A 16,195-nucleotide genomic window follows, 5' to 3' on the forward strand; every position below is an offset into this window, starting at 1 on the left:
AATCCTTGTCTGTTCTGGTTCTGTGAGAACCTTGGAAGTTTCTGAATCACTCAGAAATTGTAGTGGAGCTGAGGCTCATGCATGAAAAACAAAACAAAACAAACAAAAAACATTTTATTTTTTCATAGCCCATGTGTGTGCCTATGCCTTCTCTAAAATATAATCGGCCCTCGTTTCCTTACGTGGTTTCAGATCTATAGCCTGTGTCCACCCTGCTCCTTGGTTGAACGCTATCATTTCAATATAAATGACCCTTCTTGGCAGAAATAAGGTTAGGTGGGCTGGGGATGTGGCTCAAGCGGTAGCGCGCTCGCCTGGCATGCGTGCGGCCCGGGTTCGATCCTCAGCACCACATACAAACAAAGATGTTGTGCCTGCCCAAAACTAAAAATAAATAAATAAATAAATATTTAAAAAAAAAAAAAAGAAAGAAATAAGGTTAGGTGATTTTATAACCTCCTAATCCTCAAGGCACCAGTTTTCCTGGTTTGGCTATTTTGTGCTTTAGATTCTTCCATAAAAATATTTTTGAACATTAAGATAAATAAGCAGTAAAAGTTGTTGGTAATTGCTTTTCATGGAACTTACCTGTTTATTTTCCCATCATGTGTACATGATGCCAATGAAAATACCTAAGTCATATTAAAATGTCTTTGAACTGTGAAACTCAGAAATTTCTACGGGTGTAAGCGTAATGGCCAAAAATGTACTCATTAAGACATAAATGGCCAGAAATGTGCTCATTAAAACATAGAAATAAAATGTTCACTTTTTTGCCTCAGTGATCTCAGTAGTGTATTTATACCAATTAAATATTTAACTTAAATATAAACCTTATTCTGTGGTTATTATTAAGAGGCAAGATAATCAGTGAACTGCAGACTCCCAAGACATATTCCCTGAAGGCATATATGTTTCCAAGTTTTCTTTGAACGGACAAGTTCAGCCAATAAGTATTTAACAAATATCCTGAGGGCTTTTGGTATATCAGGAATCCCATTTACCACTTTCCTTTCCAGAATTTTTTTTTCTTAAATTCGTCAGAGCGAATACATCTGACATTCACAGTCTCATTTCTTTTCTCTTATTATCTACATTGCAACTTCTTCTTCTTTTTTTTAAAAATATTTTTAGTTGTAGAGGGACACAATACCCTTATTTTATTTATTTATATCCAGTGCTGAGGATTGAACCCTGGTACCTTACACATGCTAGGCAAAGCCTCCACCACTGAGCTATAGCCCCAGCCCGGCTTCTTATTTTAAAATATTACACACCTTAAAAGGGTGTGTTGCAAATTCACTTGAGGAGGAAGGGATGGAGATCTGCCAGGAGAGTGGTCTCTTGGGAATTGACCTGCAGGGACACTCTCTGGCCTGGTGCAGCCACAGCCTGTTTCCTGAGCAAACACTGGATCAGCTGGGGAAAGGACCCTGGTTTTCTTCTTAGAGTATTCGTTGGGCTTTGCATCTCATCTACCTCAGCTTTATTCCTGGAGGAAGGGAAGTGGTGAGAGGCCTTTTTCCAAGATACTTTCTCTGAGGAGACGTTGTGCCCAGTCAAGGAAGCATCTTTACACCTCAAGTGAGGATGTGCTTCTCCAAGCTTTCCCTCCCCCTCATGTGAAGGACATGGACCAGGGGAGACTCCTGTCCCCTGTGTGATCAAACAGCAGAACTGCTAAATAGGCACTCACCATTTTATTTACACTTCCTCCCTCAGCTCCTCTAAGTACAGCTGAATTTTTTTAAAAAAATTCTCCAGTGCATCATTCCATTTAAACATGTGTTTTTTTTCTCTGAAGATCACTTCCTTTTTTCCTCTGAAGTGAACTAAGGAAACTTAAGTCACTTGCCTGGCTCAATCACATTGAAACTGACTTGGGAATTCCTTTTGGGAAGTAGTAGGATATGGATATGTGTTTGGTTATCAGAATCTGACAAGGAGGCTTATGTTTTCATTTAGAGAAAAATTCCTCTTTGATTTATTCTCCTGTGGACTGAAACCATACCTTTTGAAGAATCCGGAATGCAAAGTGGAAAGGACGAGAAGTTTGTGTTGTTCTCTGAACTGGTGTTTTTTTTTGGGAGAGCCCATTTTTATTGTGGAACAATTTAATGTTTATATGGCACCTGTCACTGTGGGAATAGCATTATCGTAGCCCTAAAGAGTTCTAGAAAAACCACGGACACAGGCTAGAAGAAGCAGAACGTGGGCTTTTTGGTCACATTGTTGGTGGTGGCATATACTGGAGTTAGCCAGGAAGCTGGATTTGCTACCTGGATCTGGGGCTAACTGGATCAAGCATTGGTTCAAGTCTTTTTCATGTATCTTCGCGCTTAATTGCTATAGAACCCCAGAGTTCCTCATCAAGCCAGGAACCTGCAGCTGCTTTCAGTGACTTCTGCTGTATTTGTAGTCTGCATTTCCGGGATCCATGAAAAAGCATAGTGTTAAGTACAAGACTGGGTGGGGCACTGAGTTTCCTTGAGGAAATGGGCAGGAGGAAGAGTCCCATTTTAACTCTGGCTGTTTTCTATATATAATACCTGAAGTCAGCGTAGTTTTCTGTTTTTATGTCATTTTGAAAGAAGACTGAAAGCTATGGGTAGAACCAGAGACCTTTTCTTAAAGGATTTTAAGCTTGTTGGGGGGAACCTGCCCCACACCCTAAAGCGTGTCCCGGTCCTGCAGTGTGTCCCTCTGCTCTGATGTGGTGCAGAGTTGCTGCTTCCAGTCATATTTCACAAAGGATCAAACAGGTGAGCCGATTGTATGTTGTTGAAATGTTGCTCTCAGAGCCTTCCTCCTGGCAGGAGCATGACACTGGGTTGTATTCAAATATATTAAATCTACGTGAGATTTCAGACTCACAGTAATGTAAGTCAATGTGAGGAAGTCATCTCATGTATCCTGAATGTTGAAAGTGGCATGGATTAAAGCAGTCTCTTAATTAGAGATAATATTTGATATTATGTTGGTGTATTGTGTAACAAGTTTCTTGATGCATTTAAAGGTCTTCTGTCACTAAAGGAATGATAAGGCAATTCATTTTGATGAACTCTCACAGAGATCAAAAAGTAAGCAAGCACAGCACCAAATGCAATCAACAAGTATCTCGTGCCCATGATTCTTTGAGGTGCTGGTCAAAATGGATGTTGAGGCTTCAACTCTGTGTTAATGACAAGTGCCTCAGAAGAGTTCCCTCCACTTGAGTTGGTAGAGTGGCAGAATCTATTCTCTTGTACGTATGTATGCTTGTATCATCCAACTATTTCTCTCCGCTGTCCCTCATCCTGTGATTTCCTTCCTTTTGAGAGAAGATGATGGTTACATGAGCAGAATTGATTCTGACAGTCAGAGTCGTCCTGGGCCATTTGTTAGACCAATAAAATTTCATAGTAGTTAGGATTGAATATTATTTATAATCTAGGGATTTGGGGCAGCCAAATGTATCTTACATGACTGGGGATGGATTTGGATCTAATTCTCAAGGAAACAATGATTTAATAATGTTTGCACCTCTCTCTTCTGAAGTGTGAGACACACTGTTAACATCTGGCTGGAGGAGGGGTGAGAGGAGAGGAGAGAAGGTGCTCACATATGCAAGTGAGCATCATGTCAAAACTAAGTCACAGAGAAGTGGCCCTCTTGTTCCTCTTCTCAGTCACTAGAATGTGTCTTGGAATGATACGGGACTTAAACACCTGGGGTTTCAGAGAATCTGGCAAATTGAGGAGACTTTGTTGTGTTTGTGTTTGGAGCAGGCAGCACAATTACCTTGTTGACTTTTTCTGAAATTCACAACTTGAAGTGCATCCAAGTCTAAGATGTGAAGAGGCATTTGGGGTGTATATTTAGTTATCCAAGGTATTTATAGGAAAGCATCAAACCCTTTAATAACTTCTTTCTCCTTCACTATGTTTTTTTTTTCAGCTGTTGCAACTCATAAGATGTTACATACATTTATTAATATAATTTGCCATGTAAATAAATGTTCCATCTGGCTCTCAGTTTATTTCAAAAGAACTTGTTTCAAAGGAAAGTAGATGAGTCTCTACTACTCATTTGCTCTCCTTCCTAGTTTCCTGATACTAATATTGGTGACGATCAAGTTTATTGAGCATATACTATATGCTGGATGCTTTGCCAAGTTCTTTGCATGTACCACCACAATTCATCCCATAACAAGCTTCTATGGTGGCACAGAGGTGGGTTTTCTGTGTTGCTGAGGAAGCTACACTTTAAGATTCTTCATTTGCATAGCCATTGTAAAGTTCGGAGAGGGCCCAGCTGTGACTTCACTCACAGTCCACAAATAACTACCTGCTCTATAAGCTTCAGGCTCCTCAAATCCTGGTTCAGCTCCTGGGAGATACTTGAAATGATCTCCATTAGCTGTGAAGACAGAAGTTAAGAAACCTGCCCCAGGTCACAGAGTCAGTGCTGGAGCCTGGCTCTAAGCCAAGCCATCTGGCTCCCAGCCCCCTCAGAGCACTCAGCACATGGCTACAGACCTGGAATTTTCTGAAGATCTGTATGAAAGTTCTGCCCCATATAAATATTATACGACTTACACTTAATTTGCAATTCTGTATTTTTAGTGTTCAAGTAAGTCCTTTCTTGCTTTAATAAATTTTCAAAGTGTCTTTCTTTAGAGTGAAAAGTTTTTGAAGTGTTGGTACCTTGAATATATGTATATATAATTATGCATTAATCTGAATTTGAATGTTCATGTGAGAACCTACCAAGCAAGCTGCCAGATTCTCCTATCTCCCTTTTTTCCAGAGCTTTATGTGTTTTCGACTCCAGAGTAGGGAGGTGAAGGGAACGTTTGGGGATACTTGAAAGCTGATGGATTGGACAAAGGTGTGGACATGTTGACTCAGTCTGTTGCTATTTTCTGCTAGTGTCTAGGCAACTAGTTCTGGAAGATTGATGTTGAAAGACAACTAACTGGATTCCCATTCATCCACTGAGGCTCAGTATTCCAGCATTGGAGGATAGAGACAGTCATAAGACATTAAATGGGTTAAGCAGAAATTCTTTTTTTTTTTTTTTTTGTACCAAGGATTGAATTCAGGAGCACTTGACCACTGAGCCACATCCCCATCCCTATTTTATATTTTATTTAGAGACAGGGTCTCAATGATTTGCTAAGCGCCTTGCTGAGGCTGACTTTGAACTCGAAATCCTCCTGCCTGCCTCAGCCTCATGAGCTGCTGGGATTACAGGCGCGCACCACTGTGCCCAGCTAAGCAGAAACTCTTATTACATATCTGAGACACATTCCATATTTATAGTCCCTACTACAGGGTGCATGGACATGTTGGTTTTTTTCTTCCCTGGTGCTTAGAAAATTTGGTGTTCAAAGTGTCAAGCTTTATTTTTGCTTGTTAGAATTTCCTTTAAGGTAAAAAGCTGGCTAATGATGTAAAAGTTTTGTGCTTGACGTGGTTATAAACTATGTAGATAATCTAGTTTATGAGTCGAGTCTACAGTGACTGTGAAACCAGAGGGTTGTTTAAATTCAGAATTGTATGGGTCCTATAGAGCTGAACTTGGTGTCAGTTAATAAATTGTTGGCTGTAATAAAAACCAGATTATGAAATATCTTGAAAATAAATACAACAGCTTACAAAACTCGTCAAGCCTCAACAAAGCCAGGATATTCTTTATTGTCTCAAAGTTCAATACGCATTTTCTTTCACACATATTGGCAAATTGGTAATCATAATTATCTTAGAGACACTAATTGTAACTGCCACAGCTGCCAAGAAAATTTGTCAGCATTTCTTTTCTAGAAGGAAATTTCACTTTAGAAATGATTATGGAGGGAAAAGGATTAATGAGAAAGTTCATTAGTATATTTGGCTGTAGGAACAAAGCAAACAGGGGATGCAGCCATGACTAATGGGTGAACCGTCACCCATGTCCTGTGGTCATATGAATATTCTGAGTTGTAAGCTGGCTAAATAACAAGGCTCCTTGGTTTCTGGTAAGCTTAGTAAGAATATCAAATTTACAAAACCGAAACCATAGCATATTTCTTCTTAAAGAATTTCGGTCCCAAGACAGTTTCTTAGGCGAAACATACTTATTGGGGATGTGTAAGACTACAGTACAAACTGAGCTCCTAAATTAACTTAGATGGAAGTATGACATGAGGGAATTTCTAAAACTGAGCAACTCTTAATGGGGAAAGGGAGAGACTTGCAGGAATTGAGAAGCCTTGAAATAAGGACACGTTTCAGTACCTTAGTACTCCATTAAAAAAAAAAAAAAAGCCTGTAGTTCTCAATGGGGAATGAAGGTCAAACTCTTTTGAGAGTTTTTTCTCCCTGAGGAAACATTTTTTTGGAATTAGATAAGAGTTTTGGAGAATAGGATTTGCTTTTCAGAATGAGGACTTTAAAAAATTTGATTGCAATACACAAATTGTGCAACCCAGGGGATTCCTCTAGCTGAGGAAGTGTTTTGGGGCTCCTTTTTTTTTTTCCCCAAGCAGAAGGTTCCTGTATGGTAAGGGCACACTCAGGAGTATGGTGGAACTGCAGTTTTTATTTTAGAGAAACTAGAGTCTGTGGTGATGCAGCCACCCAGCCAGGTTCATAAAATTGGGGTAGAAATCGACACAGGGTTTCATCCTGAATGTACCAAGTATTCATCTAATTTATAAATGAATACTCTGTGAATAGTGCATTCACTCATAGCTTCCAAAGAGAAGGCAGAACAAACCTCTTCCCGAGCCAGGCTACATTAACGTGTTCTTGGTGCCTTGGGTGGAATAGACCTTTAATTTTTGTTGGATCAGAAGTATAACGTTGCTGAGTTGAAAACTCAATGTGAAATATTTTCCCTGCTAAAAGAGGAAATGCCCAGGTACTATCGCTTTCAGTTCATTGTGCTAGAAGGAATGGAGGGAAAAGCAGTCTCACATATAAAAATTTGATTAGGATCCTCTTATTAACATCTGTGATGTTGCATTGATTAATTTCTGAAAATACAATGGTGTTCTTCATTGTTTATGTATGAGTTTTGAGTCCTCCCACCATGTTATCTAAAATTGCACTACCTGGGAGTTGTGTTTCAGGGACGCTGATGTGTTAGCTCTCTTAAGAGAATCTTCAAATTGAATTTTTAATAAAGATATTTTTAAAGGATGACAGCAAGTTTTAAAATCCAGTAACGGTTAAAAAGGAAAAAAAAAGCCATATTGCTGCCCTAATTTGGTAAGAAGGATTAGACAGTTCAACTATACAATGTCCATTTTTAGAATTCACTATGTAGCATCTTGATTGAGGACTGAGAATTATTGAAGTGGTGTTCATTTGCTTTCATCCTTTGCACATCAGCTGGGCAGAATTCCAGTGGAACAGAAATGTCACATATACAATAATTTCAGAACAGTTCTTTAGGTTGCTACATAAACCTGCTTAAAATACCATCTCCAAACCTGAGCAGAGGACATAAGAGAAGGTGAAGTCTGGCCTGTAATCTATACAAAGATCTTTTCATCTTTTTTTTTTTTTTTAAATAAAACCAGCTCCTCAATTGTGTTAATTGAAATCACTAATATTATTCATTAGGTATTTGGATAAATAATTCAACTTTATGGCTACTCTTAGTCATCATCAAGTATTTTCTTATAGTACTTCTTAACTTTGTACTTCCTAAAAGAACACACTGTGTTTTTTTCAGTTTTTGAAAAGTTTGAATAGACTTTTAGTTCAAACGTAGTCATGTGGCCAAGATGCTAGCATTTTGGCTGTTCTCCCACCTCCCTGGCTACCCCTTCTTAGCCTTTTTGGCTGGTTCCTTTGTTCTTCTCCAGTAATCACAGATTAGGTTGTCCCTACGCTCCCGCCTCCCACCTCTTCTAACGCAGTGCAGCATGCCAGGGCTGTGGAAACCACCTGAACACTGACTTCCGATCCAGCCCTCATTTCAGTGACCTCGTCATCTTTTTGTGAATGTCTAAGAGGAATCTCAAACTAATCTCTCTAGAACCAAACTCTGAACTCAGTGTTCTCCATATATACACATATATAAATGGCAACACCATCTTTCTGTTTGCTCAGGACAGAAACATCAGGGTGTTTCTTGATTCTTCTTCTTCCTAATACCCATAACCTACCTGTCAACAAATCATACGTCTCTACTTTCAAAGACTGTCCAGAGTCAGTCTGCTGGTTATTACACTCACTATCACCTGTATCCCTTGTTTTCACTGTTTTGTGCTTTTGGTTTTGGCCCTGGTGTCTCTGTGTCGGTCCTTGATCCTCTACAGTCTGTTCTCACTAGCAGCTGAGTGAACCTTTCAAAATTTAAGTTAGTTGATGTTATTCTCTGCCACAGACCATCACCCTTGGAATATAAACCTCCAAGTCCCCCAAATGTGCCACATGGCCCAAATATGATCTGAACCTTATCCTGTCCCCTGTATCCCCACAGCTTTTCCTTTTTGCTCACTGCTGCAGACACATGGGTCACCTTGCTTTTTTCTGGGATGCCAGTAAGGGGGACACACTTTCCTCAGATGCCCACATGGCTTGTTCTCACTTCCTGCAGGTCCCTGCTCAGATGTCACCTCATCAGCGAGGTCTGACCATCCTTTCCTTATATCCCCCTGCCTGCAGTCCCCAACACCATCTTGAGGATGGGTGTGTAGGAAACATTTCTTAATTCTGCTTTAGTCCAAGAAGAATATGCATGAGGGCAGAGATTGTTTTGTTTGGGCAGCCAGAATATACTGAGTGCACGGTAAAATCTCAGTCGATATTTAACTGAATGAAAAAAAAAAAAAAGACAAATATTTAACTGAATGAAAAGATTTTGGATCCTTTTTATTTTCCCTGCAAAGATTGTAATAATACTATTTTTTGGCAGTTATGTTGGTTCTTAATAATTTTCTACATCATCCTGGATAATTTCATTTTAATGTTTTTCCATTAAAAGCCTTAGCTGTACACGTTAGAGTTTTTTTGAAAAGTGTCAAACTCGCAGAGAAGGTGCAGGTATAGTATAGTGAACACCTGTGCACCTGTTACTCATGCTGACATTTTGCCATGTTTGGTTCATATCTCTGTATCTATGTTGATGAAAGCCCCCCCAACTCTTTTTGTGTCTGTGGTGCTGGGGATTGAAGCCCAGGGCCCCTTCATGCTAGGCAAATACTCTCACTGAGTTGAATCTCCAGCCTCTTCAGAACACTTGAATTAATCATAGATAGAATTACCCTTTGTGCTTTTAAACACTTCACAGAATATATCTTCTAAGAACAAGGGAATTCCTCTACGTGTCCACAATATGGATATTTTTTCAGAACATGTTGATATAGTAGTAATACTTAATTTGGAGTTCATATCAGATCTTTCAGTTGTTCCTGTACTGTCCTTTTTTTTTTTTTAGGGATTGGCTTGAGAATTCTTTTTTTTTTTTTTCATTTTATATTTTATTTTATTTTTTTTTTAATTTTTTTATTGGTTGTTCAAAACATTATAAAGCTCTTGACATATCATATTTCATACATTAGATTCAAGTTGGTTATGAACTCCCAATTTTACCCCAAATACAGATTGCAGAATCACATCGGTTACACATCCACATTTTTACATAATGCCCTATTAGTAACTGTTGTATTCTGCTACCTTTCCTATCCTCTACCATCCCCCCTCCCTCCCCTCCCATCTTCTCTCTCTACCCCATCCACTGTAATTCATATCTCTCCTTGTTTATTTTCCCATTCCCCTCACAACCTCTTATATGTAATTTTGTATAACAATGAGGGTCTCCCTCCATTACCATGCAATTTCCCTTTTCTCTCCCTTTCCATCCCACCTCATGTATCTGTTTAATGTTAATCTTTTCTTCCTGCTCTTCCTCCCTGCTCTGTTTTTAGTTGCTCTCATTATATCAAAGAAGACATTTGGTATTTGTTTTTTAGGGATTGGCTAGCTTCACTAAGCATAATCTGCTCTAGTGCCATCCATTTCCCTGCAAATTCTATGATTTTGTCATTTTTTAGTGCTGCGTAATACTCCATGGTGTATAAATGCCACATTTTTTTTATCCATTCATCTATTGAAGGGCATCTGGGTTGGTTCCACAGTCTAGCAATTGTGAATTGTGCTGCTATGAACATCGATGTAGCAGTATCCCTGTAGTACGCTCTTTTAAGGTCTTCAGGGAAAAGTCCAAGAAGGGCAATAGCTGGGTCAAATGGTGGTTCCATTCCCAGCTTTCCCAGGAATCTCCATACTGTTTTCCAGATTGGCCGCACCAGTTTGCAGTCCCACCAGCAATGTACAAGAGTACCCTTTTCCCCACATCCTCTCCAGCACTTGTTGTTGTTTGACTTCATAATGGCTGCCAATCTTACTGGAGTGAGATGGTATCTTAGGGTGGTTTTGATTTGCATTTCTCTGACTGCTAGAGATGGTGAGCATTTTTTCATGTACTTGTTGATTGATTGTATGTCCTCCTCTGAGAAGTGTCTGTTCAGGTCTTTGGCCCATTTGTTGATTGGGTTATTTGTTTTCTTATTGTTTAATTTTTTGAGTTCTTTGTATACTCTGGATATTAGGGCTCTATCTGAAGTGTGAGGAGTAAAAATTTGTTCCCAGGATGTAGGCTCCCTATTTACCTCTTTTATTGTTTCTCTTGCTGAGAGAAAACTTTTCAGTTTAAGTAAGTCCCATTTGTTGATTTTTGTTATCAACTTTTGTGCTATGGGTGTCCTATTAAGGAATTTGGAGCCCGACCCTACAATATGTAGATCGGAGCCAACTTTTTCTTCTATCAGACGCAGAGTCTCTGATTTGATATCTAGCTCCTTGATCCACTTTGAGTTAACTTTTGTGCATGGCGAGAGGAGGGGATTCAGTTTCATTTTGTTGCATATGGATTTCCAGTTTTCCCAGCACCATTTGTTGAAGATGCTATCCTCCCTCCATTGCATGCTTTTAGCCCCTTTATCAAATATAAGATAGTTGTAGCTTTGTGGATTAGTCTCTGTGTCCTCTATTCTGTACCATTGGTCCACCCGCCTGTTTTGGTACCAGTACCATGCTGTTTTTGTTACTATTGCTCTGTAATATAGTTTTAAGTCTGGTATCGCTATACCGCCTGATTCGCACTTCCTGCTTAGAATTGCTTTTGCTTTTCTGGGTCTTTTATTTTTCCATATGAATTTCATGATTGCTTTATCCATTTCTACAAGAAATGCCGTTGGGATTTTGATTGGCATTGCATTAAACCTATAGAGAACTTTTGGTAATATCGCCATTTTGATGATGTTAGTTCTGCCTATCCATGAACAGGGTATATTTTTCCATCTTCTAAGATCTTCTTCTACTTCTCTTTTTAGGGTTTTGTAGTTTTCATTGTATAAATCTTTCACCTCTTTTGTTAGGTTGATTCCCAAGTATTTTTGAGGATATTGTGAATGGAGTGTTTTTCCTCATTTCCGTTTCAGAAGTTTTGTCGCTGATATACAGAAATGCCTTTGATTTATGCGTGTTGATTTTATATCCTGCCACTTTGCTGAATTCATTTATTAGTTCTAGTAGTTTTTTTGTAGACCCTTTTGGGTCTTCTAGGTATAGAATCATGTCATCTGCAAATAGTGATAATTTAAGTTCTTCCTTTCCTATTTTTATGCCTTTAATTTCTTTCGTCTGTCTAATTGCTCTGGCCAGTGTTTCGAGAACTATATTGAATAGAAGTGGTGATAGAGGGCATCCCTGTCTTGTTCCAGATTTTAGGGGGAATGCCTTCAATTTTTCTCCATTGAGAATGATGCTAGCCTGAGGCTTAGCATAGATAGCTTTTACAATGTCGAGGTAAGTTCCTGTTATCCCTAGTTTTTCTAATGTTTTGAACATAAAGGGATGCGGTACTTTGTCGAATGCTTTTTCTGCGTCTATTGAGATGATCATATGGTTCTTATTTTTAAGTCTGTTGATGTGGTGAATAACATTTATTGATTTCCGTATATTGAACCATCCTTGCATCCCAGGGATGAATCCTACTTGATCATGGTGCACAATTTTTTTGATGTGCCTTTGTATCCAATTCGCCAGAATTTTATTGAGGATTTTTGCATCTAGGTTCATCAGAGATATTGGTCTGTAGTTTTCTTTCTTTGAGGTGTCTTTGTCTGGTTTTGGAATCAGGGTGATGTTGGCCTCATAGAATGAATTTGGCAGAGCTCCTTCTTTTTCTATTTCCTGAAATAACTTGAAAAGTATTGGTATTAATTCTTCCTTAAAGGTTTTGTAAAACTCTGCTGTATACCCATCCGGTCCTGGGCTTTTCTTGGTTGGAAGTCTTTTGATTGCTTCTTCTATTTCATCTATTGTTATTGGTCTGTTTAAGTTGTGAGTATCCTCCTGACTCAGTCTGGGCAAATCATATGACTTAAGGAATTTATCGATGTCTTCACTATCTTCTATTTTATTGGAATATAGGTTTTCAAAATAATTTCTAATTGTCTTCTGTATTTCTGTAGTGTCTGTTGTGATATTGCCTTTTTCATCCCGTATGTTAGTGATTTGAGTTCTCTCTCTTCTTCTCTTCATTAGCATGGCTAAGGGTCTGTCGATCTTATTTATTTTTTCAAAGAACCAACTTTTAGTTTTGTTAATTTTTTCAATAGTTTCTTTTGTTTCAATTTCGTTGATTTCCGCTCTGATTTTAATTATTTCTTGCCTTCTGCTACATTTGCTGTTGTTTTGCTCTTCCTTTTCTAGGGCTTTGAGATGAAGTGTGAGATCATTTATTTGTTGGTTTTTCCTTTTTTTGAGGAATGACCTCCAAGCGATGAATTTCCCTCTTAAAACTGCTTTCATTGTGTCCCATAGATTCCGATATGTTGTGTCTGTATTTTCATTTATCTCTAAGAATTTTTTGATTTCTTCCTTTATGTCTTCTGTAACCCATTGATCATTCAGTAACATATTGTTCATTTTCCATGTGATGTAGGATTTTTCCTTCCGTCTTTTATCATTGATTTCCAGTTTCATTACATTATGATCAGATAAAATGCATGGTATTATCTCCACCCCGGTATATTTACTGAGGGTTGCCCTATGGCATAATATATGGTCTATTTTTGAGGAGGATCCATGTGCTGCTGAGAAAAAAGTATATCCACTTGATGATGGTTGATATATTCTATATATGTCAGTTAAGTCTAGGTTGTTGATTGTGATATTGAGTTCTATAGTTTCTTTATTCAGCTTTTGTTTGGAGGATCTGTCCAATTGTGAGAGAGGTGTGTTGAAGTCACCCATAATTATTGTGTTGTTGTCTATTTGATTCTTGAACTTGAGGAGAATTTGTTTTATGAACGTCGCAGCACCATTATTTGGTGCATAAATATTGATAATTGTTATGTCTTGTTGGTGAATGGTTCCTTTTAACAGTATATAATGTCCTTCCTTATCCCTTTTGATTAATTTAGTCTTGAAGTCAATTTTATTCGATATGAGGATGGCCACCCCTGCTTGCTTACGAGGACCGTGTGCATGATATATTTTTTCCCAACCTTTCACCTTCAGCCTGTGTATGTCTTTTCCAATCAGATGTGTCTCCTGGAGGCAGCATATTGTTGGATTTGTTTTTTTAATCCATGTTACCAGCCTATGTCGCTTTATTGGGGAGTTTAAGCCATTAATGTTTAGAGTTACTATTGATATATGGTTTGTACTTCCAGCCATGTTTGATTATTTATCTTCTTCTTTTTTTTTTTTAATTTAGTTTGTTTCTCCATGGTTAGCTATCCCCCCGCCCTCTGTCTTTATAGAGGCACTTCCCACTGATGGTTTTGGTTATTGTTTTTCATTTCTTCCTCGTGTAGTGTTTTGCTCAAGATGCTTTGCAATGCTGGTTTTTCTGGCTGCAAATTCTTTTAGCTTTTGTTTATCATGAAAGATTTTTATTTCGTTATCGTACCTGAAGCTTAATTTTGCTGGATACAGAATTCTTGGTTGGCATCCATTGTCTTTCAGTGTTTGAAATACGTTGTTCCAGGATCTTCTCGCTTTCAGCGTCTGTGATGAAAAATCCGTTGTTAACCTTATTGGTTTACCCCTGAATGTAATCTGCCTCCTTTCTCTTGTAGCTTTTAGTATTTTCTCTTTGTTCTGTATATTGGATATCTTCATAACAATGTGTCTTGGCGTTGGTCTACTGTGATTTTGTGTGCTCGGTGTCCTGTATGCATCTACAATTTGTATATCCGTTTCCTTTTTTATTTCTGGAACGTTTTCTGTAATTATTTCTTTCAGCAGGTTACTCATTCCCTTGGTTTGAATCTCTGTACCTTCTTCTATCCCGATGACTCGTAGGTTTGGTTTCTTTATGTTATCCCATATCTCTTGGATGTTTTTCTCATGGTTTTTAACCAGCCTTTCTGAGTTGGCTAGGCTCTTTTCAAGATGATATATTTTGTCTTCATTATCTGATGTTCTGGCTTCTACTTGCTCCACTCTGTTAGTGATACTCTCAATTGAGTTTTTAATTTGGTTTATCGTTTCCTTCATTTCTAGAATTATTGTTTGGTTTTTTTTTATAATCTCAATCTCCTGATAAAGATGCTTAACTTCTTCTTTTATCTGTCTATGTAATTCATTTTCAAAGTGTTCTTTCACTGTTTGGATTTGCTGTCTCGTATCTTCTTTAAGGTTCCATTCCATCTGTCTAAGGTATTCCTTGAGTTCTTTATATGACCATTTTTCTGCTGACTCTAGGTCCTCCTGAATATTTAGGCTGTCCTTCAGTGTTTGTGCTCCTTTTCTTCCTTGCTTTTTTATGCTGCTCATGTTACTTCTTGTTCTGTTTGACTGCTGAGTTACTGTTTACTCTTATAGATTTATTTGATGCTGTCGCGCTGGTTTCAATGCAGTTATCTCCTCCGCCCGTGACGCCATTTCTCTGCCATGGTGATATCCCATGCAAAATCTGTACTGTCCTTTGTTGTTGCAAATCCAGTATCTAATAAGATTTTATAATCATATTTAGTCGCCATGCCCTCTTATTCTCCTTTAATTTAGAACATAGTTCCTAAGCATTTACTGGTCTGTCATGACTTGACATTTTGAAGACTGCATGTTATGTATTTGGCATGTTGTCCTTCAATTTGTAAACTGAATTAAATCATAAGAAAATAGTTTTGGCAGGAGTATAACCAGGTGGGGTTGTTTGTTCTCAGTTTGCTGTGCCAGTGGCCATGTGGTGACATTCTTCCTGATTGGTAATGCCAGTGTGGGCCCCTAAGTTAAGGTGGTGTCCACCACATTTCCATGTTGTGAGAATGCCTCTATTCCTTTTGTAGTAGAAGATTTCCAAAGTGATACTTTGAGACTGTGTGCTCCCCTGGTCCCCAGTAGCCTTTTACCCAGTGATTTCAATATCTATCAATGATTCCTGTCTGAATCAATTACTATGGTGACTGTAAAATGGCAGTTTTCTTTTTTCTACCATTCCTTCTATATTTATTAGTTGACATAGCTTTCCCATCTGTCTCCCTCCTGTTTAAAAGTCATTTTTAGTGTCAGTGCAAATTGATGAATTTTATTATATTCAGTGTGTTGTAATCCACACAGTCATTCATTCTGATATTCAAAGTGTCCCAAATTATGCTAAGGGGAATTCGGTATCCCAGCATGGATGAGGAAAATAACTGAGGCTTCTTTTCTTTGATACAAATAGGCATTTGAGGAGATTAAGGAATCTCCTAATAGTTGTGTAACATTGAAGGGAACAGATAGAATGATAGAATCTTCCTGGGGGAGGTGAAGAGGGCTCAGGAGTCCATGGTGAACCTCCTTATTCAGCTGGCTTCTGGCCAACTATGAGATAAATGATCATCCCTATCCTGAGTAAGACACTTGGGCAAAGTCTAGGAAGACATGGGTGTGTCACTTCATAGTGGACCTAAAGCAGCTCCACTGGGAGAGATTTTTGGACTTTGTGTGTGTGTGTGTGTGAGAGAGAGAGAGAGAGAGAGAGAGAGAGTGTGTGTGTGTGTGTGTGTGTTATTTTATTGGCCTTGTTCTTTAGTACAGTCTTGGGATCTATAGAATCAGACTTTGGATTGAATCCTGCACCTATTCTGAGTGTTTCAAAGTTTTCCCTGAGTGATCTTAATGTCTCAAGTTTGGAAAGAAACCTGTTCAGTAAATAAGTGCTT

At 38.4% G+C, this 16,195-nt stretch overlaps 1 protein-coding gene across 6 annotated transcripts in view; it reads left to right on the top strand.

Annotated features, from left to right (window-relative positions):
- Positions 1 to 16,195, top strand: part of Mcc (MCC regulator of WNT signaling pathway) — a 466,079-nt gene that overhangs the window by 255,716 nt on the left and 194,168 nt on the right. Inside the window, exon 1 of one of the 6 annotated variants that reach the window (XM_046465849.2) lies at positions 1,812 to 2,762. The exons of the other annotated variants lie outside the window; for them this stretch is intronic. Within the exon in view, the coding sequence (XP_046321805.1) occupies positions 2,712 to 2,762 (51 nt within the window). The 5' untranslated portion in view covers positions 1,812 to 2,711. Of the gene's footprint in view, positions 1 to 1,811; positions 2,763 to 16,195 lie in introns of those variants that run through there. 6 annotated transcript variants of the gene reach the window in all.

Source organism: Marmota monax, unplaced genomic scaffold (assembly GCF_021218885.2).
Source record: "Marmota monax isolate L192 unplaced genomic scaffold, Marmota_monax_Labrador192_F-V1.1 WCK01_AAM20220418_F8-fsc00097, whole genome shotgun sequence".
In the NCBI taxonomy this organism is placed as follows: Eukaryota; Metazoa; Chordata; class Mammalia; order Rodentia; family Sciuridae; genus Marmota; species Marmota monax.